Here is a 25,056-nt window from a genome sequence, read left to right as displayed (position 1 = left end):
CTTCTTGTTATTGGTTCAGTATTTCCTTCTATTAACTAACAACTCAATCCACACAACCAAGTCCTGGTACTAACTCTAGGTCTAAAGGAAGGCAAAAAGGGGATCTACCCATGCTGCCCTGGTTGTTAGGGTAAAGCTTTAAAGTTTCATTCTCAACTGCTAGTGTGGCATCCAGTCTCAACAGAAATAAACTGTAAAACATATATTTTATCAACCAATGTGCTCTACTTGGAATGTCTCCAGCTTGCTATCTCTGCCAATGCAATGTGAAACAGAATAATTATATATTTTCAAAACAAACTGTGAACCTGAAACCAAGTTAAACCTTGTCATTCCCAAATCAATCCATTACAGATGACTCAATGACGCAATTTAAACATCTGCCATGCTGATGACTTAAACGTTGCACACAACTGGGAGAAACGGGAGAAACACAAGCCATACAGCAATCTGTACTTTTTAGACATGGTGTAGGGTTGTCAGTTCAGTGTACTAGAGACAAGCAATGCTTAACAGTAAATGGCCATGTCACATCTTAACAATGCGGTTCCACCCTGTACGCACTCAGTAGTGTTAACTGTAAGTACCTGGATCTGTTCCATATCAGATACATTCGTTGAAATAAGGAAAAAAATAATTATTGTATTCATTTCACTTGTTTAACTTAGCACTTAAAAAAAGAAGACAGTGTATGTGGTTCATCTCAAAACTAACGGTGAACGACATGGATATTAGGTTAAATATGAAGTCTTTCATAGTGGCAATGCACAGGCTTATCCACAGTTGATGTAAGAATACATCAGTTGGGCCATGGAGGTCTATAGTCCCAAGTGATAACAAGTGCTTCTGAGTATTGTCAAAGAATCCTATCAAGGCATTTAGCATTATCCCACAAAGTGCTTCGAACACAGACTGACTATGATTGCTTTAGAGGGTTAGTTCACCTTTACCCAATAACTGCCTATGCAGATAAGGGGTGTCTCTAGATAAAAACAAACTGTGCATCTTTGACCAAAGTTGAAGAATGCTCTCGGTACAGGTGTAAGCATTTATGTACTTTATTAAACTTACAAACAAATGATAAAAAAGGCATCCAAATAAATGGTAGCACGGTGCATTCAGTCCTGTCAATCTTACCACCTGTCGGAGAGTTGAAATTATCCGTGGTGGTTCCCGGGGAGAAAACCAGAGCCAATTACCTGTATGGCAAGCCGTGTGGTACACCTTGATAAAGTCCTGATGACGAAATACGCAGGGGTAGAGCCTAACGCCATCAGCCGTGAACTGTGGATATTGCAGTACTTTTGTGTGAGTGGGCAGGGTCTGTGAAGCCAGCGGCTAGTGGATTTCTCAGTCTCTTCTGCATTATTGATCCAGCTGCACAGGGTTGTAATTTGTTTATGGCAATATTTTCTTAACCATAATAATTCTATGACTACTTGCATACCCAAATAGATATTGAACATATGTTTTAAGGACAGATAACGTTTTCATTTGTTACAATATTTTAGTAAAAAACACCTGCTCTTGTTTTCTTACAGGCTGACAGGCCAATCTTAGATGTTCATTTAAACAGTGCCTACAGATAAAGGTAATCTACGTGAATTAAAACACAAGGTTTAAAGGGGAAGTACAGTCAAAGCTTGTTTGGCTGTACTTATCCTGTGGATCACAGGAGTGAAGTTCGTTCTGTACTCCTGTGACCCGTTTCCAGCAGAGAGCAGGCTGAAGCCCTCTGTCAGCTGATGTCACAGAGCCGGTCCAGGCTCAAACAAGATTGCAACAATGAAGATCCGCCCACATGCCTGGTCTGGCACCCGGCTTAGCCTCTAAGTGAGCCGCTGAGAGCCTGAGCCGCCTGCTCCCGCCCCCTCCACATCCTAGTGCTCCAGTGGGTGCAGGGGGCAGAGCAGAGAGCTGTTTACTGACAGTAAGCAGCTCACTGCTCAGGAAGCTGTGAGAACCAAGTGATCGGCGGTGTTTGATTGCTCTGTTCTCAGTGCTAGAGCTGGTGGGGGACAGATACAACATCGGACAGATGTTGCATCCATCTAAGTAAGTAAGATTTTAAAAATATATATATTCCCTTACTTCTCTAGTTTGGGGTTGCTTTGCTGCTTCAGTTATCAAGTCATCTATGAATTCTGTATAATAGCAAAGTGCGTGATGAGAATGTGAAGCACTCTGTCTGAAAATTTAAGCTGAACCAGAAAAGGATCTTTTAATGCAATAATGATCCAATGCACCAAGATTTCAAGAAAGAAGTCATGGATGGTTTTAGACTGGTCAAGTCAAAGGGATGATTAATATCTCACTGAAATGATGTATAGGGGTTTAAATCAGGTAGGTAGGTCATGAACAGAAACTCACAAACATCTTGCAACTGAACAGATTTTGCATGAAATGGTGGTCCAACATTTCACTAAATGTGAGAGACTGGTGGGCAGTTATGCAAAATGCCTAAGAGAAGTCCCTTCTGCTAAAAGGGGCAATGACAACTTCAGATGCCAAGAGTGTACTTATTACTTTCTCAGTATACAATAACATCCCTTGATGATTTTGTTGAATTAATTATTGCAAAGGCACATCACAGCTGGTATGAGGTTCTTTTTCTGAAATGCTGTCTTTGTTTCAGGCCAAACATGTCTACTGTTACTGTTACCAAACAACTTTATCTTCAATTGGTCAGTACATAACTTGTTGTTCCAGGCTTACGCAGGCAATACATTATGCAATTTTCTTTCCTTCAATCACAGGTCGCCCATCCACACAGTTCTGCCAGCAGGGAACCTTTTCCACCAGCAGAATACAATGATCACTGCTGGCAACCCAACCTGATGGATCGACTTCAGTACAACCAGCCTGTCCATAGATAGATTGAAATTTGTCTGGTTCCTGCTGAATCAACCAAATTTGATCTATCATGGCTGGCTTTAGTCTTTGCCTTGATTTTCAATGGCAAACTGTAATCTTGCCTAAACTTTCTTTTTGGACAGCAAGGGCTTTTTGCTAGCACACCAATCATACAGATCACCACTTGTATGCCAGGGCATTTTTTTTTATTTCTTGCACATAGTAAAATCTGCATTTTTTGTTGGAAAATTATGTTATATCTTAATTTTTTAACAAGCCCCCTATGTGATAGCATTGGTCACGTGACAGGTACTCTTTATGGAGACTACCAGGATTTTTGTAAATATATCTAGGTAGACAAGAGAGTAAAGTTGTAAAGTCTATTTATGATTGTACTGTAGATACATGTATTTTGACAGCAACTTTTGCAAGTATTAACTGCAGATCTCACGAAAAAAAGTTGGGGTTCTTGAAGAATTCTTTTAGTATAAAACAGCTGAATTAGTAGTTGTAATGGTTGAAAGTGGATTATTTTTCCTGCAGTGGAACGATTGGTTTCAAATAAGGTGGCACTCTTTAGAAATCCCTTGCCTGACTCACAGGCGTCTTCAATCTTAAAATGCTTATTTGATTATTGCATGATGCCATGTGCATCAAAACTAGACCCTAGATATCTAAGCTTTAAAAAAGACAGGTTCCACCTGCATACTCCCTAAGAGGACTGCAATCATAGGCACATAATCTGGAACATTGGATTCTGATTTCGTGCATTTGAAGTAGTGGTTAATGTAGAAGTGTATAGCGTAGCTGCTCTCTATTGCCTAGTGGACTCTCAGTGTGGTTCCCAGGGAAGTCAACCTGCATTAAGTGAAACGAAGAGAGTACTAAGCCATAGAGAATGGGCCAGATAGACCCTTTTTTGTGAAAAATAAAAGGTCATACTTTGACCAAACTCTACAGATTGTGTTCTCACACTTTCTCTCCATACATGTTTTAAAGTGGTTCTAGAGGCAGAAGTTTTTTTTTTATCCTAATGCATTCTATGCATTAAGGTAAAAAACCTTTTGTGTGCAGCAGCCCCCCTAATACTTACTTGAGCCCCATCTCGATTGAGCAATGTTGCATGGGAGCCTCAGCTGTTCGGGACTCTCCCGCCTCATTGACTAAGACAGCAGCGGGTGCGATTGGCTCCAGTTGCTATCAACCAAAGTCAGTAAGCCAATAAGGAAAGAGAGGGGTGAATGAATGAATGAATAACTTGTATAGCGCTACATATGCGAACTAAATCGCCTCAGGGCGCTTTTGCCGCCAGTGTCTGTCTGGGTCTTCAGAAGAGATGGGTCTTGAGCTTCTTCCTGAAGGGTAGATGGTTTTCTTCCCAGCGGATGTCTGCGGGTAGAGCGTTCCATAGCAGTGGTCCTTGGACTGTGAACCTTTGTTGGCCTTTTAATTTATAACGGGTCTTGGGGATGTGGAGGAGGTTCTGGTTAGTTGACCAGAGAGGGCGACCTGGGGTGTAGTGCTTTATTTTGTCGCAGAGGTATTGTGGGGTTTTCCTTGTGTGCATTTGTAAGTGAGGCAGAGGGTCTTAAATGTAACTCGGCCCTTCACGGCTAGCCAATGGAGGGTCCCCAGGGACGGGGTGATTGATTCCCAAGGTTTTTTTCCAGTTACCAGTCTGGCTGCTGTGTTCTGGATGATTTGTAGACGTGAAATTTGGTATTTTGGAAGTCCTAGGTAGAGGGAATTTGTGTAGTCGAGTCGGGAATTGATGATTGTTCCAACTACTGCTGCTGTATCTCCTTCTGGGATGAAGGGGGTGAGTCTATGCAATAGACGAAGAAGGTGGTGGGATCCGCTGACTACTGATCCTATTTGTGCATCCATCGTCATGTTTGAATCAAAGATAACTCCGAGGCTTTTGGCTTAAGTGCTGGGGGTGATGGGTTGTCCAAGGTGAGTGGTGTGGACACCGTGCCAGGGTTTTTGTTTTGGTTTGCGTGAAGGAAGAGGAGTTCTGTTTTGGATCCGTTGAGTTTAAGGGAGCTCTCCGTCATCCAATCATCGCTCAATGAGAGACAGTTTTCCAGTGCCTGGTATTGGTCTTTTTTGTTGGTGATGCGTAGGTAGAGTTGGATGTCATCCGTGTAGGAGTGATAAAGTCCTGGTCGCTGATGATTTTCAGCGGTGGGCAGAGATAGATGTTAAAGAGTTTCGTGTTTCCGAAGTGAAAACTCCTAGTTTCACTTCTTGAGATCGGTTCTCTAGAAAGGATGCAAACCAGGGTAAGTCTGAGTCTGCAACTCCAGCTACTTCTGTGAAACGAGTGAGCAGGGTTTTGTGGTCTACTGTGTCGGGGCGGGTGGGGCGAGCTGTGCCCCCATAGCAAGCTGCTTGCTGTGGGGGCACTCGGCAGGAAGGAGGGGGCAGGAGCACCAGCGAGGGGCCCGAGAAGAGGAGGATCTGGGCTGCTCTGTGCAAAACCCCTGCTCAGAGCAGGTAGGTATAACATGTTTGTTATTTTTAAACAAAAAAAAAACAAGCCTTTAATATTACTTTAATTGCTGCCTGTGTCCACATTGGGGATGCTTACCCTAATTTCCTGCCCCGGTGACTGCTTTCACCAGAACATGACAAGAGTCTCTCCAATCGGTCACATACTGCAATTCACAGAACGCAGAGGTTTAAAGTGTGTGTGTGTATGTCTCCACACACAGCAGCAGCATTCATGATAGACTGAAGAGGGGATAGCCTATAGAGTAACAGGCCAATGAGAAGGGAGTTGCAATAGTCAAGGCGAAAGATAACAAGGGAGTGAATGAGAAGCTTGGTGGTTTCATTTGTTAAAAAAGGGGTGCATTTTAAAGATGTTATGGAGGTGAATTCTACAAACTTTTGACAACGATTGGACTTGAGGCTGAAAGTCAGAGTCTAGGATTACACCTACTACCCTGGCCTGAGGGGAGGGACTGATGGTTGCATTGTTGATTTTGATGGAAAAGTCAGTGAGGGGGGGCACAAGCGGGGGGGGGGAATATTATTAGCTGAGAGATTTTGTTTAAGGAAGTGGTGCGACATCCATGCTGATATGTCAGTTAGTAATGCGAGAGGAGACTGAAGGAGTGAGGTGAGGAGCAGACAGATAGATTTGGGTGTCATTGGCGTATAAGTGGTATTGGAAGCCGTGGGTAGTTATCAAGTGACCAAGGGAGGGGCTGTACATAGAGGAGAGAAGGGGTCCAAGAACAGAACCTTGGGGGACACAGAAAGGGGCAATGGAGAGGAGGAGACAGAGTTGTAGGTAACACTGAAGGAGCGCTGGGATAGATAGGCAGAAAACCAGGATAGAGCAGAATCTTGGAGGCCAAGGGAATGGAGTTTATTGAGAAGTAGCAGGTGGTCAACAGTATCAAAGGCCACAGAGAGGTCAAGTAGTAGGAGTATGGAGTACTGGCGGTTGGTTTTAGCAGTTAGTAAATCGTTAGTGAGTTTTAGTAAGGCAGCTTTCGTGGAGTGCTGCGAGCGAAAGCCAGACTGTAAGGGGTCAAGAAGGTTATTTTCACTGAGGTAGGAGCTAAGACGGTTGTAGACTATCCATGGGAGAGTTCCAAGGTCAAAGCCACTGCTGACCAAATAGAACACAAAGGCTCCTCTCACATTTACCAAAAAACATCTTGATTATCCCCAAGACTTTTAGGCAAATATTCTGTGGGCTGACACAAAAATTTTACTTTTTGGAAGGTCTGCGTCCCATTACATCTGGCATAAAACTCATACAGCATTTCATAACAAGTACATCATACCAACATTCAGACATGGTGGTGGTAGCCAGAGTGAAAATGGCACCTATGGCAAGAACTGAAACTGCGCCCCTGTCAAAACATTTGAAACCTATCTTTTAGATAACCTTAATAAAAAAAACAGCTAACAAAACTACAAGTCAAACTTTTTTATCTTCCAATTAACAAATTATGGATTGGCACTACATAAAATTTACAACTGCACCTTCCTTGCTTTCACTGATGCAAACTGGTCTATGATGTGCTCAAAGTCAGTTTTTTCTGTTTCTTCTCTTTCTACACTCAGCGGAGCAAGATCACAGAGTCTGTCTTGACCCATGGAGGCTCTCAAATACGAAAGTATTAGTTTTAACTTGCTAAATTATCTCTCACAGCTGGCGATGGAAACTGCAATAGTTAGCATTATCTGAATAGCAATGCGAAGATTGGTGAAGACACTCTCATCTCCATATTGAACAATAAATTCAAGAAGCTCTTTAGGTCTTGATATTTTCATGTTGGCCCGACTTAATAGCAACATTCTTCATATAGCTGCTGTGCATCAACATCAGAGCTGTAGAATTCACCCAAATGTTCACACTTCTTTTTTAGGTCATTATTGTAGGCGCCGTAACACAGTCCCTCGACATCGAGAAGGAACCCAAACTTGGCGTCAGTGTCATGCAAACGGGTGAACCTTTCATCCATTTCTCTGTGAAGACGGTCGAGTGTTCCCTTCATGACTCTTTCCATCTCCTCCTTGGCTGATAACCCAGCATCTCTTGAGTTCTCACCAGGCATTTGTTTCCTTCGTCTCTGACGTCTTTCAACTTCAATATTCCAGTCTTGACAGAGACTGAATCCTTCTTTGAGTGACTCACTGACTAACACTTCTCTGTCATCATCAAAATGATCTCGGAGGGCTTTCAAATCCAGGGCAGCATCGTGGAAGTTCATGCTAGGATCCTGCAGCCTCTTTTAAATACGGTCAATGCGAATGAGCACTTTGTTCCAAAATCCTAGCAAAGTCAGAAAATCGTAACTCAACATGCGGTTATACAGCTGTCTTGCATCACTTCTTGTTTCACTGGTCTCGTTTTCATTGTCTGTCATGTCCTGGAGAACTTGAACTATCTGCTCAAAGTAGTTGTTGATGGGCTTCACTGCTTCTGACCTTGCACTCCACCTTGTTTCAGACTCTGACTTAAGAACCATAGGCACAGCGTTTTTGAGTTTTTCCCAGCGCTGTGTTGAACGAGAGAAGAACACATAGAGAGCTTCGATGGTGTCAATAAACGTGACCGTCACTGTATCCTGCTTGGCTGCATGTACACCCACCAAGTTGAGAGAGTGATTGTTGCAATTCACAAACACTGCCAGGTTGTTTTTTTCACTTATTCTTTGATGAACACCACTTTTGTGTCCAGCCATCATGGTAGCGTTGTCATAGCACTGTGACCGACAATCTTGTAGCTCCATTCAGTCCTTCTCTAGCTGTTTCAAGATGTCTTCAACCAAGCTCTCAGCATCCTTCTGGCTTATCTTTATAAATCCAAGGAAGGACTCTCTAACACGGACCGTTTTCCTCTCAAAATCAACTTCCATGTACCTCACTACTTCTGACATCTGCTCACGGTGTGCCTGATCAGGAGTTGAGTCAAACATGAGACCATAGTACTTGGCCTTACGAATGCTTCTCAGTAAATTCTGGCGAACAGTAGATGCCATCATGTGAATTAATTCATTATGAACACCTGGTGAAAGATAAGACGTGGATCCAGGATGACTTTCCACATGACTGAGGTGTTCTTTCATGACAGGGTCAAAGATGGTCAGTAGTTTTAGTAGGCCAAGGAAATTTCCCACATTGGAGTCATCATCCAGCTGAAGTGACTCCCTATGTCCTCGCAAAGCCAGGTTCTGAGTCGCAAGGAATTTTATGCAATGAAGGATTCTCCACAAGATATCACGCTACTTCTGCTTTTCCTTCTCAATCTGTGACTGAAGTTCCACATCAATAACTCCTCTGTGTTCAGCTAAATTTCTTTCCATTTCTTTCCACTGTGTAAAGCACTCCCGATGGTTCTTAGCATTTTCATGAACACTAATCCTTTCAGGTGCTTTCCATTGGAGGAATCCACTTTCCTGCTCCAATGAGGATTGATGGTCTGACCGGGAATAGAGAAGACAACAGATACAACATGCAGACTTTTTAAAAGGGGAATAGACCAGCCAAGAGCGAGACACTTCCTCACCACGACCATTTCCCAATTTCCTCTTGAACCAAGTTTTGTTCATTGAGCGGTTATTTGTTGGTAGGAAAGGCCCCTCACTGTTCTGGAAATACTTTGAACCCAGCTTTATTATTTTCGTTCTCAATGCGTCAGGCAGAATTGCTTTTCCAGATTTCTTGTCGAACTTCAGAAGTCCAATGTCATGCTGTTCAATAACTTCTGGTAAGACAGTTTGAGGCTCTTCAACACCATCCAATTCACCAGGTTCAGCATCGTCGGGTTCAATCTCATCAATAAACACAGCATCACCATCGTCTTTCCCTCCTGTCATGTTCAAGTTCTCTCTGCCCTCCTCACTTCTAATCTCTTCATACTCAGATTTATCTGACTTGACTTCCTCCTCGGCTTGTGATGCATTTGTACTTGTTCCACCTTCAGATTCTAATAAACTTGTAGCAGGTGCAGGGGACTCCATGGAAGGTGTCAAACAACTTGTTCCAGGCTTTTCAAAGAAGGTCATGAAGAACTTGCTTGACTTCTTGGCTTCCCCCGCCTCCAACTTTCGTCTCTTCCGTCCTTCAGCTCCACTTTCCTTCTTCATCAAGAAAGGTTTCATGGTCTTGCCATACACCTGAAGATTGATAGAAGTGGGCTGTCAGGCCTGGTGTTCCCTTCATGACTCTTTCCATCTCCTCCTTGGCTGATAACCCAGCATCTCTTGAGTTCTCACCAGGCATTTGTTTCCTTCGTCTCTGACGTCTTTCAACTTCAATATTCCAGTCTTGACAGAGACTGAATCCTTCTTTGAGTGACTCACTGACTAACACTTCTCTGTCATCATCAAAATGATCTCGGAGGGCTTTCAAATCCAGGGCAGCATCGTGGAAGTTCATGCTAGGATCCTGCAGCCTCTTTTAAATACGGTCAATGCGAATGAGCACTTTGTTCCAAAATCCTAGCAAAGTCAGAAAATCGTAACTCAACATGCGGTTATACAGCTGTCTTGCATCACTTCTTGTTTCACTGGTCTCGTTTTCATTGTCTGTCATGTCCTGGAGAACTTGAACTATCTGCTCAAAGTAGTTGTTGATGGGCTTCACTGCTTCTGACCTTGCACTCCACCTTGTTTCAGACTCTGACTTAAGAACCATAGGCACAGCGTTTTTGAGTTTTTCCCAGCGCTGTGTTGAACGAGAGAAGAACACATAGAGAGCTTCGATGGTGTCAATAAACGTGACCGTCACTGTATCCTGCTTGGCTGCATGTACACCCACCAAGTTGAGAGAGTGATTGTTGCAATTCACAAACACTGCCAGGTTGTTTTTTTCACTTATTCTTTGATGAACACCACTTTTGTGTCCAGCCATCATGGTAGCGTTGTCATAGCACTGTGACCGACAATCTTGTAGCTCCATTCAGTCCTTCTCTAGCTGTTTCAAGATGTCTTCAACCAAGCTCTCAGCATCCTTCTGGCTTATCTTTATAAATCCAAGGAAGGACTCTCTAACACGGACCGTTTTCCTCTCAAAATCAACTTCCATGTACCTCACTACTTCTGACATCTGCTCACGGTGTGCCTGATCAGGAGTTGAGTCAAACATGAGACCATAGTACTTGGCCTTACGAATGCTTCTCAGTAAATTCTGGCGAACAGTAGATGCCATCATGTGAATTAATTCATTATGAACACCTGGTGAAAGATAAGACGTGGATCCAGGATGACTTTCCACATGACTGAGGTGTTCTTTCATGACAGGGTCAAAGATGGTCAGTAGTTTTAGTAGGCCAAGGAAATTTCCCACATTGGAGTCATCATCCAGCTGAAGTGACTCCCTATGTCCTCGCAAAGCCAGGTTCTGAGTCGCAAGGAATTTTATGCAATGAAGGATTCTCCACAAGATATCACGCTACTTCTGCTTTTCCTTCTCAATCTGTGACTGAAGTTCCACATCAATAACTCCTCTGTGTTCAGCTAAATTTCTTTCCATTTCTTTCCACTGTGTAAAGCACTCCCGATGGTTCTTAGCATTTTCATGAACACTAATCCTTTCAGGTGCTTTCCATTGGAGGAATCCACTTTCCTGCTCCAATGAGGATTGATGGTCTGACCGGGAATAGAGAAGACAACAGATACAACATGCAGACTTTTTAAAAGGGGAATAGACCAGCCAAGAGCGAGACACTTCCTCACCACGACCATTTCCCAATTTCCTCTTGAACCAAGTTTTGTTCATTGAGCGGTTATTTGTTGGTAGGAAAGGCCCCTCACTGTTCTGGAAATACTTTGAACCCAGCTTTATTATTTTCGTTCTCAATGCGTCAGGCAGAATTGCTTTTCCAGATTTCTTGTCGAACTTCAGAAGTCCAATGTCATGCTGTTGAATAACTTCTGGTAAGACAGTTTGAGGCTCTTCAACACCATCCAATTCACCAGGTTCAGCATCGTCGGGTTCAATCTCATCAATAAACACAGCATCACCATCGTCTTTCCCTCCTGTCATGTTCAAGTTCTCTCTGCCCTCCTCACTTCTAATCTCTTCATACTCAGATTTATCTGACTTGACTTCCTCCTCGGCTTGTGATGCATTTGTACTTGTTCCACCTTCAGATTCTAATAAACTTGTAGCAGGTGCAGGGGACTCCATGGAAGGTGTCAAACAACTTGTTCCAGGCTTTTCAAAGAAGGTCATGAAGAACTTGCTTGACTTCTTGGCTTCCCCCGCCTCCAACTTTCGTCTCTTCCGTCCTTCAGCTCCACTTTCCTTCTTCATCAAGAAAGGTTTCATGGTCTTGCCATACACCTGAAGATTGATAGAAGTGGGCTGTCAGGCCTGGTGCTCTCCAATTTTGTCGCTGGGCTCTCCAATTTTTTCTTTAGTCATTTTAAAGAAGAATACACATATACATACACAAATTCTATATATATATATATATATATATATATATATATATATATATATATATATATAAAATATATATATATATAAATATATATATATATATATAAAATATATATATATATAAATATAAATATATATATATATATATATATATATATATATATATATATATATATACACACACACACATATAATTAATATACTCAAAGACATACACTTTCACTGACAATGACCCATACACTCAAATACACATGCTGACTGGCACACACACAATGGCCCGCAGGCACACACTGATACAAAAATCACTGATGATGCCAACCCACTGGCACACTCACGCTCATTAAAATACATTGGTGCACACAGTAACTCATACAAAAACAATGACACACACTAACACACAATCGAGGGACACTGGAGACAGACAGAGAGGGACGCAGTGCGACAAGGACAGAGGATTTTTGACACCCCAGTTGAAACCTCATTTTGTCTCACCCCCCCCTCCCCGGCTCCACCCCTGACTCCGCCCATAAATGCGGCCACACCAGCACCCAAAAATGCACTTACATCAGCACCCATAAATACAGTAACATCAGCACCCATAAATGCAGTAACATCAGCACCCATTAATACAGTAACATCAGCACCCATAAATGCAGTAACATCAGCACCCATAAATGCAGTAACATCAGCACCCATAAATGCAGTAACATCAGCACCCATTAATACAGTAACATCAGCACCCATTAATACAGTAACATCAGCACCCATAAATGCAGTAACATCAGCACCCATTAATACAGTAACATCAGCACCCATAAATGCAGTAACATCAGCATCCATAAATGCAGTAACATCAGCACCCATTAATACAGTAACATCAGCACCCATTAATACAGTAACATCAGCACCCATTAATACAGTAACATCAGCACCCATAAATGCAGTAACATCAGCACCCATTAATACAGTAACATCAGCACCCACAAATGCAGTAACATCAGCACCCATAAATGCAGTAACATCAACACCCATAAATGCAGTAACATCAGCACCCATAAATACAGTAACATCAGTACCCATAAATGCAGTAACATCAGCACCCATAAATGCGGCCTCACCAGCACCCAAACATGCACCCATAAATGCGGCCTCACCAGCACCCATAAATGCTGTAACATCAGCACCCATAAATACAGTAACATCAGCACTCATAAATGCGGCCTAACCAGCACCCAAAAATACAGTAACATCAGCACCCATAAATGCGGCCTAACCAGCATCCAAAAATACAGTAACATCAGCACCCATAAATGCGGCCTAACCAGCACCCAAAAATACAGTAACATCAGCACCCATAAATGCCGCCTAACCAGCACCCAAAAATATAGTAACATCAGCACCCAAAAAAGCGGCCTAACCAACCCACAAAAATACAGTAACATCAGCACCCATAAATGCGGCCTAACCAGCACCCAAAAATACAGTAACATCAGCACCCATAAATGCGGCCTAACCAGCACCCAAAAATACAGTAACATCAGCACCCATAAATGCGGCCTAACCAGCACCCAAAAATACAGTAACATCAGCACCCATAAATGCTGCCTAACCAACACCCAAAAATACAGTAACATCAGCACCCATAAATGCTGCCTAACCAGCACCCAAAAATACAGTAACATCAGCACCCATAAATGCCGCCTAACCAGCACCCAAAAATACAGTAACATCACCGCTCCTCCACTGCTCCTGCCCATTGAAAACAATGGGGCAGCGCTGCCATACCGCCGGCAAAGCGCTGCTGCAGCGGCATTTTGCGGGTGGATTTACCCCCTTTTCGGCCGCTAGCGGGGGGTTAAAACCGCCCCGCTTGTGGCCGAATAGCGCTGCTAAAACACCCGGGGCGGCTCACGCTGACACCCGGGGCGGCTCAGTGTGAAAGGGGTCTAAGTCATCATCATGTGCGATTGTGTGTGTGTGCCAGGCCCAAGCAGAAGCAAGTAGCCAATCAAATATAGTGCTCAATATGGATGGATTAAATAAATATGCTTAGCCATAGCTATCATAAATAAAGTGTAATAAAGTGATTTGTGCAACAGCAGGTACTACTAACACAAATCACTTTTTTACACTTTATGATATCTATGGCTAAGCATATTTATTTAATCCAAATTGTTTGAGCACTAGATTGCTTGCTTTGCAGTTGGTGCTGGTTACTGGTACACTGTACACATGCACATGAATGATGATCAATATCGTGGTGAAGCGTGGTGAAGTCAAGCTCAACTGCACTTGGGTTATGCAGCAGGACAATGATCCGAAACACAACAGCAAGTCCACCTCCAAATGGTTCAAACAAAGCAAAATTTAGGTTTTGGAGTGGCCTAGTCAAAGCCCGGACTTAAACCCAACTGAGATGCTGTATCATGACCTAACACAGGCCATCCATGCTGGAAAACCCTCCAATGTGGGTGAATTAAAACAATTCTGCAAAGAAGAGTGTGCCAAAATTGCTCCACAGCAATGTGAAAGACTCATTGCCAGTTATCGAAAATGCCTGATTGCAGTTGTTGCCGCCAAGGGTGGCACAACCAGTTATTAGGTTTAGGGGGCAATTATTTTTTTTACATAAAGCCAGGCAGCTTTGGACAGCTTTTTTGCCTTAATAAATTAAACCATCATTTAAAAACTGCATTTAGTATTTACTTGGGTTATCTTTGTGTATTAATAAAATTTGTTTGATGATCTCAGTCATTTAATGCTGTGTACACACGATCAGATTTGCCGACAACAAAATCCACGTTTTTTTTTCCAACGGATGTTGGGTCAAACTTATCTTACATACACACGGTCACACAAATCTTGTTGAACGTCAAGAACGCGGTGATGTAAAACACGTACGACGAGCCGAGAAGAATGAAGTTCAATAGCCAGTGCGGCTCTTCTGCTTGATTCCGAGCATGGGTTGAACTTTGTGCGTCGGAATTGTGTACACACGATTGGAATTTACGATATTTTGTTAGAAAATTTGAGATCCAGATCTCAAATTTTGTTTGTCGGAAATTCCGACAAAAAATGTCCGATGGAGCCTCCACACGGTCGGAATTTCCGACAACAAGCTCCCAGTGAACATTTGTTGTCGGAAAATCCAATCATGTGTACGCGGCATAAGTGTGACAAATATGCAAACAAATAAAAAATCAGAAAGGGGGCAAATACTTTTTCACACAACTGTATTATCAATCAACTGTGTTTACTCTTTTTAAATCACAAAGGCAATAGAAACTACCCAAATGACCCTGATCAAAAGTTTACATACCCCATTTCTTAATACTGTGTATTGCCCCTTTAACATCAATGGCAGCTTGAAGTCTTTTGTGGTATTTGTGGATGAGGCTCTTTATCTTCTCAGATGATAAAGCTGCCCATTCCTCTTGGCAAAAAGCCTCCAGTCCCTGTAAATTCTTGGGCTGTCTTGCATGAACTGCACTTTTGAGATCTCCCCAGAGTGGCTCAATGATATTGAGATCAGGAGACTGAGATGGCCTTTTCAGAACCTTCACTTTTTTCTGCTGTAGCCAATGACAGGTCGACTTGGCCTTGTGTTTTGGATCATTGTTATGTTGGAATGCCCAAGTACGTCCCATGCGTAGCTTCCTGGCTGATATAACAGTTTAAACTTGCTGTCCCCTCAAAAAAACTCACACAGCCATTAATGTCTTAACCGCTGGCGACAAAAGTGAAAATGTCCACATTGGGCCCAAAGTGTCAATATTTTGTGTGGCCACCATTATTTTCCAGCACTGCCTTAACCCTCTTGGGCATGGAGTTCATCAGAGCTTCACAGGCTGGAGACATGCTTGGCCAGTCCATCACCTTTACCCTCAGCTTCTTTAGCAAGGCAATGGTTGTCTTGGAGGTGTGTTTGGGGTCCTTATGTTGGAATACTGCCCTGCAGCCCAGTCTCTGAAGGAAGGGGATCATGCTTCAGTATGTCACAGTACATGTTGGCATTCATGGTTCCCTCAATGAACTGTAGCTCCCCAGTGCTGGCAGCACTCATGCAGCCCCAGACCATGACACTCCCACCACCATGATTGACTGTAGGCAAGACACACTTGTCTTTGTACTCCTCACCTAGTTGCCGCCACACACGCTTGACACTATCTGAACCAAATAACTTTATCTTGGTCTCTTTAGATCAAAAGACATGGTTCCAGTAATCCATGTCCTTAGTCTGCTTGTCTTTAGCAAACTGTTTGCAGGCTTTCTTGTGCATCATCTTTAGAAGAGGCTTCCTTCTGGGACGACAGCCATGAAGACCAATTTGATGCAGTGTGCGGCGTATGGTCTGAGCACTGACAGGCTGACCCCCCCACCCCTTCAACCTCTGCAGCAATGCTGGCAGCACTCATATGTCTATTTACCAAAGACAACCTCTGGATATGATGCTGAGCACGTGCACTCAACCCCTTTAGTCAACCATGGCGAGGCCTGTTCTGAGTGGAACCTGTCCTGTTAAACCGCTGTATGGTTTTGGGCACCATGCTGCAGCTCAGTTTCAGGGTCTTGGCAATCTTCTTATAGCCTAGGCTATCTTTATGTAGAGCAACAATTCTTTTTTTCAGATCCTCAGAGAGTTCTTTGCCATGAGGTGCCATGTTGAACTTCCATCGACCAGTATGAGACCGATAACACCAAATTTAACACACCTGCTCCCCATTCACACCTGAGACCTTGTATCATCAACGAGTCACATGACATCGGGGAGGGGAAATGGCTAATTGGGCCCAATTTGGACATTTTCACTTAGGGGTGTACTCACTTTTGTTGCCAGTGGTTTAGACATTAATGACTGTGTGTTGAGTTATTTTGAGGGGACAGCAAATTTACACTGTTATAAAACCTGTACACTCAATACTTTACATTGTAGCAAAGTCTCATTTCTTGAATGCAAAGAGATTTATTGTTTCTAACATGAAAAGATATAATAAAATATTTACAAAAATGTGAGGGGTGTACTAACTTTTGTGAGATACTGTGTGTGTATATATATATATATTCCTGCTACTGTACAACATCACCATAAAAATAATACTATTTCCACCTGGGTTTGGAGTGGAGATCAGACATACTTATACAGGGCTCCTGCCCAGGTTAATCAATAGGAATTCACAATACTGTGGAACAAAACTAAATTTGCAAAATTACAACAGTTCGCATTTTGCAACTCATATACAGCAGTTTTTGTATTTTTAACTATTATTTTTTAGTTTACTCACTTTTACGAATAATCACCAAGTAATAGAAAATCAAACACATTTATATGCCTGTTTTGATTCTTAGAGTAGATGTTAGGACCTGAGATAAAATTAAGATTCCTAACTGTTATAGCTTTACATTTTAAAATTCTAATAAAGGTCAGTAATGCAGTTCTCACAATAACGATCTAATAATAAATACTGCCAAGGTAGTAAATATTTTTGCAAGAAGATAATATCACATACAAAATATACCTGACTGAATCGATCACTTTAGAGTTCAGCCTTTGAGAAAAGTAATTCTGTAAACCTCAGAAATTGCTAACACGAACAGAGTTCACACTACTCAGCTATCCACAGTTCAAATGTTCACCTGATAGCAATCTGCACTGTCATTCTCACTGTATACTTCTGTAATGTTCTACCTGCATGTGTAAGGACACAATTCTGGGCCACAGTGCCAAGTACTGTGTCAGGCATCATGATGGCACCAACATCCCATTTTTAGTGCACAGAAAATATGTGAAGAGACCTTCCAGTCTAGCCTGTAGCTGGCTCTGTACCGACTATGGTGCACATTTTATGGTAACTGGAACTACCATGGGAAGGCATACTACAGGAGACAACATATTTTAACTCATGTACTGTTTTGAGTGAATTTTGTAACAAGTTACACTTGCTGAGCTCTAGGCAACAACTAACATACAAAATACTACAAATAAGGAAGCAATTTGAGTGTCAAAGGATTTTTTATTCTGTTTATCCATTTCTGAGATTTAAACAACCCCAAGACACTGCACAGTCAGGTGGATAACACCTAGGCCCCTTTCACACAGGCCAGACCCTGCTTAACTCTGTTTTTCTGAGCTGAGCAGCCGGGTGGCAGGGGTTCACAAAGCGGACACAGCCCGTTATGCTCTGTGGGCAGCCTGATGTAAATGGACTGGCTGTCCATTTACACCCGACTGCCATCCGATCCAGCCAGATGGATCCCCATCCAATTGTTTTTGCTAGTTTGGGCACAAGTCCCTTTACATCTGACTAGCCATAGAGAAGAATGGAGGGTCCAATTGGATCTGCCTGAACAACAGACAAGTGGACCCGATAGGACCTCTATAGAGATATTGTGGTGTTTGCTCCCCTCCCTGCTGACTAGACAGTGAAAGAGCAGCAGACTGATGAGGTCATTCCTTTGGTCTCCTTGCTGTCTCCTTATATCAGCACACCTAATTGGCTCTCAGACCTGTACATCCCTCTTCCACTCTAAGCGGGTAGTAGGATTAATGGTGGATATTTCCCTTTTTTTTTTTGATCAGCTGTGGGCAGGAAGCCTGTACCAATCAATGACAAGCTGTCACTCTCCAAGGCTGTTCACATGTAACAGCACATGGATCGACTACCCAAAATTAGAGACGGTTATGTGCCCCTGGATACGAACAGTCTTCATTCAGCTGCACATATCCATCCTCAAAAGCAGGTAATTGCTTCAAGTGAAATTACATACAGTATGAACAGCCACAGACAGCTGTGGACAGTGTCAGACTGTCATTGTTTTGTACAGGCTTCCTGATTGTAAACACCTGGCTGTACTTGTCATAGAAATACACTGATCTGGGCAGTGTTCAGCTCCAATGTCTAATCAACACAATGCATGAGGCCTTAAAGCGGACCTTCAGTCATTTTTTCAAATTTTCATCTATTAATTCTTCTGACCTTGTTGTTTTAACTTTGGATAGTTAAACAAAAAAAAATTCTGGCAGTAAATATACAGCCCACTTCCTGTTTCTTGTCTGGTAAAAAGCCTAGGCTTATGACATCCTGCACAGCTCCCTCTCTCACTCTCGTGAGAGTTTGCCAGGAAGGGAGGGGGTGAGTCATAAAAGGGCCAATGAGAGCTGCAGGGCTGCAGAGCTGGAGGTGTGCCTGTGTGTCTGTGTAAATCCAGGAAGTGAACAGGCAGCAGCTTCAGCTGCCCACAGTTAAAATGGCTGCAGCCAAACTTAGTGGAGGGAGATTTCTGCAGCATATTTGGCAAGTACAGAATCACACTATGTATAAAAAAATATGTAAAGTGGTTGGAGGGAAGCTTCAGAATGGCAAAGATGTTTTTATTACAAATTATGTGAGCAGACTGCAGTTACTCTTTAAGACTATGAACTAGTTTAATAATAAAAAAAAAATATTAGGCCAGCAAAGCCAATGAAAGGCATTTAGTGGTGCTTGTACATACTTTCTTCATTGTACTAACAATCTCAAGAAAACACATAGCCTGACAACTCTATTTGAAAATGGCAGTCTCAAACTCTAAGGTCTGAACTCTGGCCTCATCATGCCCCCTGCATCCTAGAGTACAATGTGCCAAGCTGAGGTTCAGGGAAGCTTGGGACCCATATAACAAAAGAATAAGTAAAGACAGGTATCTCTCGGAACAAAAATAAATGAACTGACATCACTTTGAAGGTGTAGGGGCTAAGGTTGACGTCCTTATTTTTGCTTGACTTGACTTTTACTAAAGCAGTGGTGTCCAACTTATAGATGAACTCCAGGCTTACCTTTACCCCTGCACATTTGTACAGTCCTCTCTTGTACAGAAATTGCATACTCTAATTTCACTGCACACTGTAGCTTTTTACAATGTGCATTAGACCCTGCAGCAAGTCAGATACAGTCAGTGTTACTTCTTGGCTGCAGGATATCCAGCAACCTGGCACACCAATTTCATTCATTGAATTTCAGTTATTTTAATCATTGAGGCTCAGCAAGTGGATGTTACCTAGGGCAGGCTTAGGCTCTGAGGAAAGGGGTTCTCCCCTGAAACGCGTCAGCCATCGTTCGATCCACTTGTCGTCAGGTCCTGGCTTGTCGGTGTTCAGAACTGCAAATCTGCTATATTGTCCATGCCTGTTACCTATGCTCGTTTGTGAGTATACACTTTGCTGTTTATGCATTAATAAAGCTTTACCAGTGGTAATGCACTAGGTCGGTGCGACTTCCTTTTTTCTTCTTTTTTCTTTAGCTTATGAATACCCATTATTCTGAGGAGGGTTGCAAGACGGCAGGTACTACTGTATGAAGTTGGTCACACCACGTACTGAGGATCTAGACACCTGAGCGCAGGAGAGATTTCTATTGTGGTTCTGCATTCAAAAGCAGCCTGCCTAGTATTGCCCACTCCTCCAAACTGACATCCACCCATCAAGGCACTTTGATATTTGCATGACTTCTCCCAAAAGCCATCCCACTGCTTGCATCAGGGCTGATGGCTCCTGAGAGGGGTACTGAGGTAAGGTGCTGTTTGTGTGATGTTTTCTATGTACAGAACCCTGCGGACCCCTTCCACAAGCCTTCATCTGCATGCATTGCATAGAGAACTACAGCACCCCTGTGATAGCGTTACTGGTTCTAAAAAAAAAAAAAGGTATGTAATGAAAATAAAAAGATTGTATTTAGTAAGTTTATTAGTATGTTGATTAGGTGAAAAAGAGGAAATTATAATTAATTATAACAGGTTTATGTTAGTATGCCACTTAAAACACAAATTCTAGGGTTTCTGGGGTACGTACCTCTTGACTGGTCACAATTACTGGAGTACAGCCTTTTCTTACTAGAAAATACAGCAGTGAAGGCTTCTGAAGACAATGTCCTTGATTTCCAGAGTTGTAGTCTGAATACACGGTTTACAAGCATCCCAAAACTGGAGCGCTGAATGAAAAGGAAATTCACTACATTATTAGTTGGCTTATAAAGCTCATATAAGTACAGCAACATTTTGGAAGCGCAAATCTTGGTGAGATTTCAGAAGAACTGAAAACCAAAACCACTTAAAAGCCACAATTCAGTAGAGTGTTATACACAGTACATTAGCAAATATCATTAAAGGTGAACTAACACTTTAAGTTAGCAGAAAAAGGCTATCCTACTTTAATTTGTCTGCAAAGACAACATTTTCAAAACTACACAGTCTGCAATGGCTGCATACTCATTATTCTGACATACTACTTTAAATGTAAGAAGCACTTAGGTAGGAACAAATTATTGTAAAAAGGTGAGAGCATGGGCATGGCCTGGCAAGCAGTGTGTGTGTCTATCAATGCACCCAGATCCGCAAAGGGCATAGACGGGTGTTTCTTTAGCCTACCCAGCTAAAGGAGGGCATAGGGTTGGGGACTTGCCGTAGAAGATAGAAAGGGACAATTTTAAAAAAACAAAACGGACAATCTAAGGTAAGTATCACCCCCAGCCTTTTGAGGGTTTAAAAGCATAACTGTGGAGAAGGATTAGAACAGCTGTCAGGATTTCATTGCTTTTTGTGCTCCCATTAGAGATTCGGCTTTTTTATTTGTCTTGTTTACCGTTATTACCAAGAGTGAAAGTGAAACAAAATCCCAAATTTTCGATTGTCACCAGGACAGGAATAGGGGTGAAATCATCCACTGAGGATACCATTTCTGGTGACGACCAAGGATCCCCTCACTTACCCTTACTTTCTGTTATGGTTATAGAATAGCTGCAGGGCCTTGTGGTGATGTCACCCATAGCCTTACTATGGAGCATCCATTGCTCACAGCTGTCCCTCCTCTACACTGAAGCTGGCGCTGGGAGACGATCATGTGACTGGACCTGAGCACCCTCAGAATAGGTAAGTGTAGACATCTTTCCTCTACAGGGTAGTTAGAATAGGGCTTAGAACAGGGGTGGGAGAAGATTTATGTATAGTTAGTATATGACTGGACTTCCACTTTAAGATCATCCAAGTTACTAGCCTTGAACTATTAACTAGTGTTAATATTTGACCCACCCACATCTTTCAGCATTTATAGGATATGTAAACACAAAGAATATGCAAATGACAATGGTATTTGTGATGTTAAACAAACACCAACTTTGCACATGCTGTAGATTTTCTTACATTTCATTGATGTTCACCAAGTTGCATGTCAACTCCAAGGGAAATGTCAACACTACAAAGGAAAGTACAAGTGTCTGACCAATTTAAAGCTGAACTCCGGAATAAGCAAATATTGTCTTAATACAAGAGGAATGTGTATTCTCACTTGAATCTTGCTGTACTTTGTATATTTCTTCCAGATTTGTGCAGTAATCCAGCATAAAACATTCTCCGTGTAGTAAGTTCCTATAATAAAGGCGTGCGGTGTACGCAAAGTGGATTTACAGGGGTTGGACAACAACGTGAAAACATTATATGATTTGAATATGTGAAAGTGACAACATATTTCACAATGAAAGTGTTAGTGATGTAGCATTCTTTTGCTTCCACTGTGTGATGAGACAATAGCTAACAGGTGGGAAACCTCACTTTTGTCATTCACTGCATGTGCTGCTAGTAAGACCCCTTTCACACTGAGGCGTTTTCAGACATTTTAGCGCTAGAAATAGCGCCTGTAAAGCCCCTCAAAACCGCATGCCATTAATTTCAGTGTGACTTTTCACACTAGGGCGGTGCGCTTGTGGGACATTGAGAAAAGTCCTGCAAGCAGCATCTTCAGCGCCCTACCCATTGAAATGAATGGCCAGCTAAAGCGCCACTAAAACGAGCGGCACTTTAGCGTTGATGCGGCTGCGGCCCCAGTGTGAAAGGGGTCCAATATGGAGTCATGTCAGGGCTTCAAAGAGGGCAAATTGTTAGTGCCCACTTAGCAGGTGCCTCTGTGACTGAAGTTTCCAATTTGTTTGCGGTGTCGTGAGGTACAGTATCAAAGGTTATGCCGGCATTTACAGTTTCTGGGAAAACGTTTTCTGATATTCATGAGCACGGTCGACATGCTCAACTGACCAAAAGAGACAAAAGGACATGGCGCAGGATTGTGACCTGGAATTTTGCCTGAAGAGTGGCATCCGATTCCATATTTGTCAATTCTCAGGAGAATTCTGGCCATCTTGGATGCCAAAGGCAGTCCAACACCATGTTAGGTAACGATTTTTTTCTTTTACCATACTTGTTTAATTTTGTCCAACCCTATATATCTTTGGTGGTTAATGAGAGTATATTTCAATGAAAGTTTCTGTGCCCGGAGTTCAGCTTTAAAATCAGGGAGAAATAAAGCAGTGTCTTGGTGGTTCTTGTTATAAAATAACAATGAAATCATATACTCCTGCACACTTGATATTGCAGATTGGTCTGGTATTTGGGCTGCCACGAAATGTTCTAGAAATAGAAACAAATTATAAGGTCCTTGCCCGTTGGTACCTAGTTCCGGCTAGGATTGCGAAATAAGTTCCCTCTTATTCAGTGGCATGCTTTTGTGGCTGTTCAGACCCAGGCACACACTTCCATGTGTGGTGGGACTGCCCTGTAGCCCAAAACTTCTGGAAAGCCATCTTTGCAATGGCTTCAAAAGCTCTCAAGACCACCATCCAGCCATATTCAACAACGGCTCTCCTAAACCTAAAACCAGATGAGTTAACCCAAAATCAATTTAATTTACTCTTACAGCTTGTTACAGCTGCTAAACAAAGGATTGCTAAAGCATGGGAACCCCAATCCTTGGTTGTGGCCAAAGCTAAACATAGGAACAATAAGGCTCCTATTCATGCTAAGATGGAAGCCATCGAAAATTATAAGATTCACTAATTTGAGAAAGTTTGGAGGCCTTGGGTTAAGCAATGCTTAACCCTGGACTTCTATGACACTGTATTAATGCCTTGGTAAGTCTTCATGTTTTTATTTGCCCCTCACTATCTCGAGAATTAGAACTGCGCTACCCCCCCCCCCCCCCCCCCCATTAGTTTTCTCCCTCTTTCATTTGTTCCCTTGCTTTCTCTCTCCTAATTTTCCAGGCAGGGTTATTCTTTGGGTTTTGTCGGTAAATGATCTATCCATTCTATACTCGCCTGCATCTCCTCTCCCTTTCTTTCTCCTTCTCTCTGTCATCTCTATCCTTCTTGGTTTCCATACCTATTGGCATCTTTGTTACTTACACAGATTTTTACCATGTTTGAGTGCAATCACCTATGTCAGCTTCTCCAGTGTATGTTTAAAGTACCAACTTTGCAGTACTAGCCAGCTGCTTTACATACCAGTACCCATCTTTGTTTCTTGCTTGTAACTCTTATATTGTTAAGACTGGTTGCCCAATTACCCTCTTGTATACACATACACATTGATGGTTTCTTTTTTTTTCCTGCCTGTTTCTATGTCTTATGTTAAAATCAATCAACTTGTTAGACGAGAAATCATATAATGTACTCTTGAAGGGAGGTGATATTCAATTTGTAAAGAAAAGATCGCTATACTTAATTATTCTGAAGCCGCTCTGGTCCAGTGTCCAGCAGCGCCTTCTGTGTGCAGGAGAAAGCCAACAATGGCTGGGACATGCCTGGGAAGTGACATCACCCATAGTGTTACTATGGGGCTTCTGTTGTTGGCTGCCTCTCCTACACACTGAAGCAGCTGCTGACAGCTCAGCCTGAGAATGGGCCAGAGTGGCTTCAGAATAGGTAAGTATAGCGACCTATTCTTTACAGGGCTACATAGATTAGGCTTGGAATGGGGGTGGCAGTTGGTTTAGAGTTAGCGAGGTTTTGCCTTTGTTTCCACTTTAATTACCTGTTACAAAAACATAACAAAATGTGAAAAGAAATCACCCAAAGTGAGGAAAAATCCCACCTCTGACAGCTGTCCCACAAACGGGTGTCCCCAATGGAAGATTTCCTCTAACCTGCTCTTCTAGTGACAACTGTAACATTTTAGGCTAACCTAATTTTCTATCCCGGTGACAGTGTTCTCCAGAATTGTGAGAGCAAATCTACCAAATGGGGACATTGGATCTCAATTCACAATTGCTTTAACATTCAGGATAATGATCTTTACTTTAGCCAAGTGACTGTAATTGTCAAACCTCATTGGTCTCAGCTGAAAATAACTGTCACTTTTTAAAATTTTGTCTCCTTATCCAGGTGTTAAACCTCTGTGAACAGTATATTGGCAGAAAAAATAAAGAAAAATGATGGTTCCACCTCTTTGTCACTCAATACAAAATTTGGAAAAAAAATGTGTTGGCTGGAGTTT

General features: G+C 42.4%; 1 protein-coding gene across 4 annotated transcripts in view; it reads right to left on the bottom strand.

The window, feature by feature from the left end:
* The window catches only part of LOC141144914 (enoyl-CoA hydratase EchA19-like), a 143,025-nt gene that overhangs the window by 111,374 nt on the left and 6,595 nt on the right, over positions 1–25,056 (bottom strand). For 3 of the 4 annotated variants that reach the window (XM_073631022.1, XM_073631021.1, XM_073631023.1), the window contains exon 2: positions 20,591–20,729. In XM_073631022.1, the coding sequence (XP_073487123.1) occupies positions 20,591–20,714 (124 nt within the window). In that variant the 5' untranslated portion in view covers positions 20,715–20,729. Of the gene's footprint in view, positions 1–17,282; positions 17,388–20,590; positions 20,730–25,056 lie in introns of those variants that run through there. The other variant, XM_073631024.1, reaches the window with a different exon arrangement.

The sequence above is a fragment of the Aquarana catesbeiana genome, linkage group LG05 (assembly GCF_042186555.1).
Source record: "Aquarana catesbeiana isolate 2022-GZ linkage group LG05, ASM4218655v1, whole genome shotgun sequence".
Taxonomy (NCBI): domain Eukaryota; kingdom Metazoa; phylum Chordata; class Amphibia; order Anura; family Ranidae; genus Aquarana; species Aquarana catesbeiana.
Note: the sequence above shows the minus strand (reverse complement) of the source record. Positions and strands in the feature narration are given on the sequence as shown.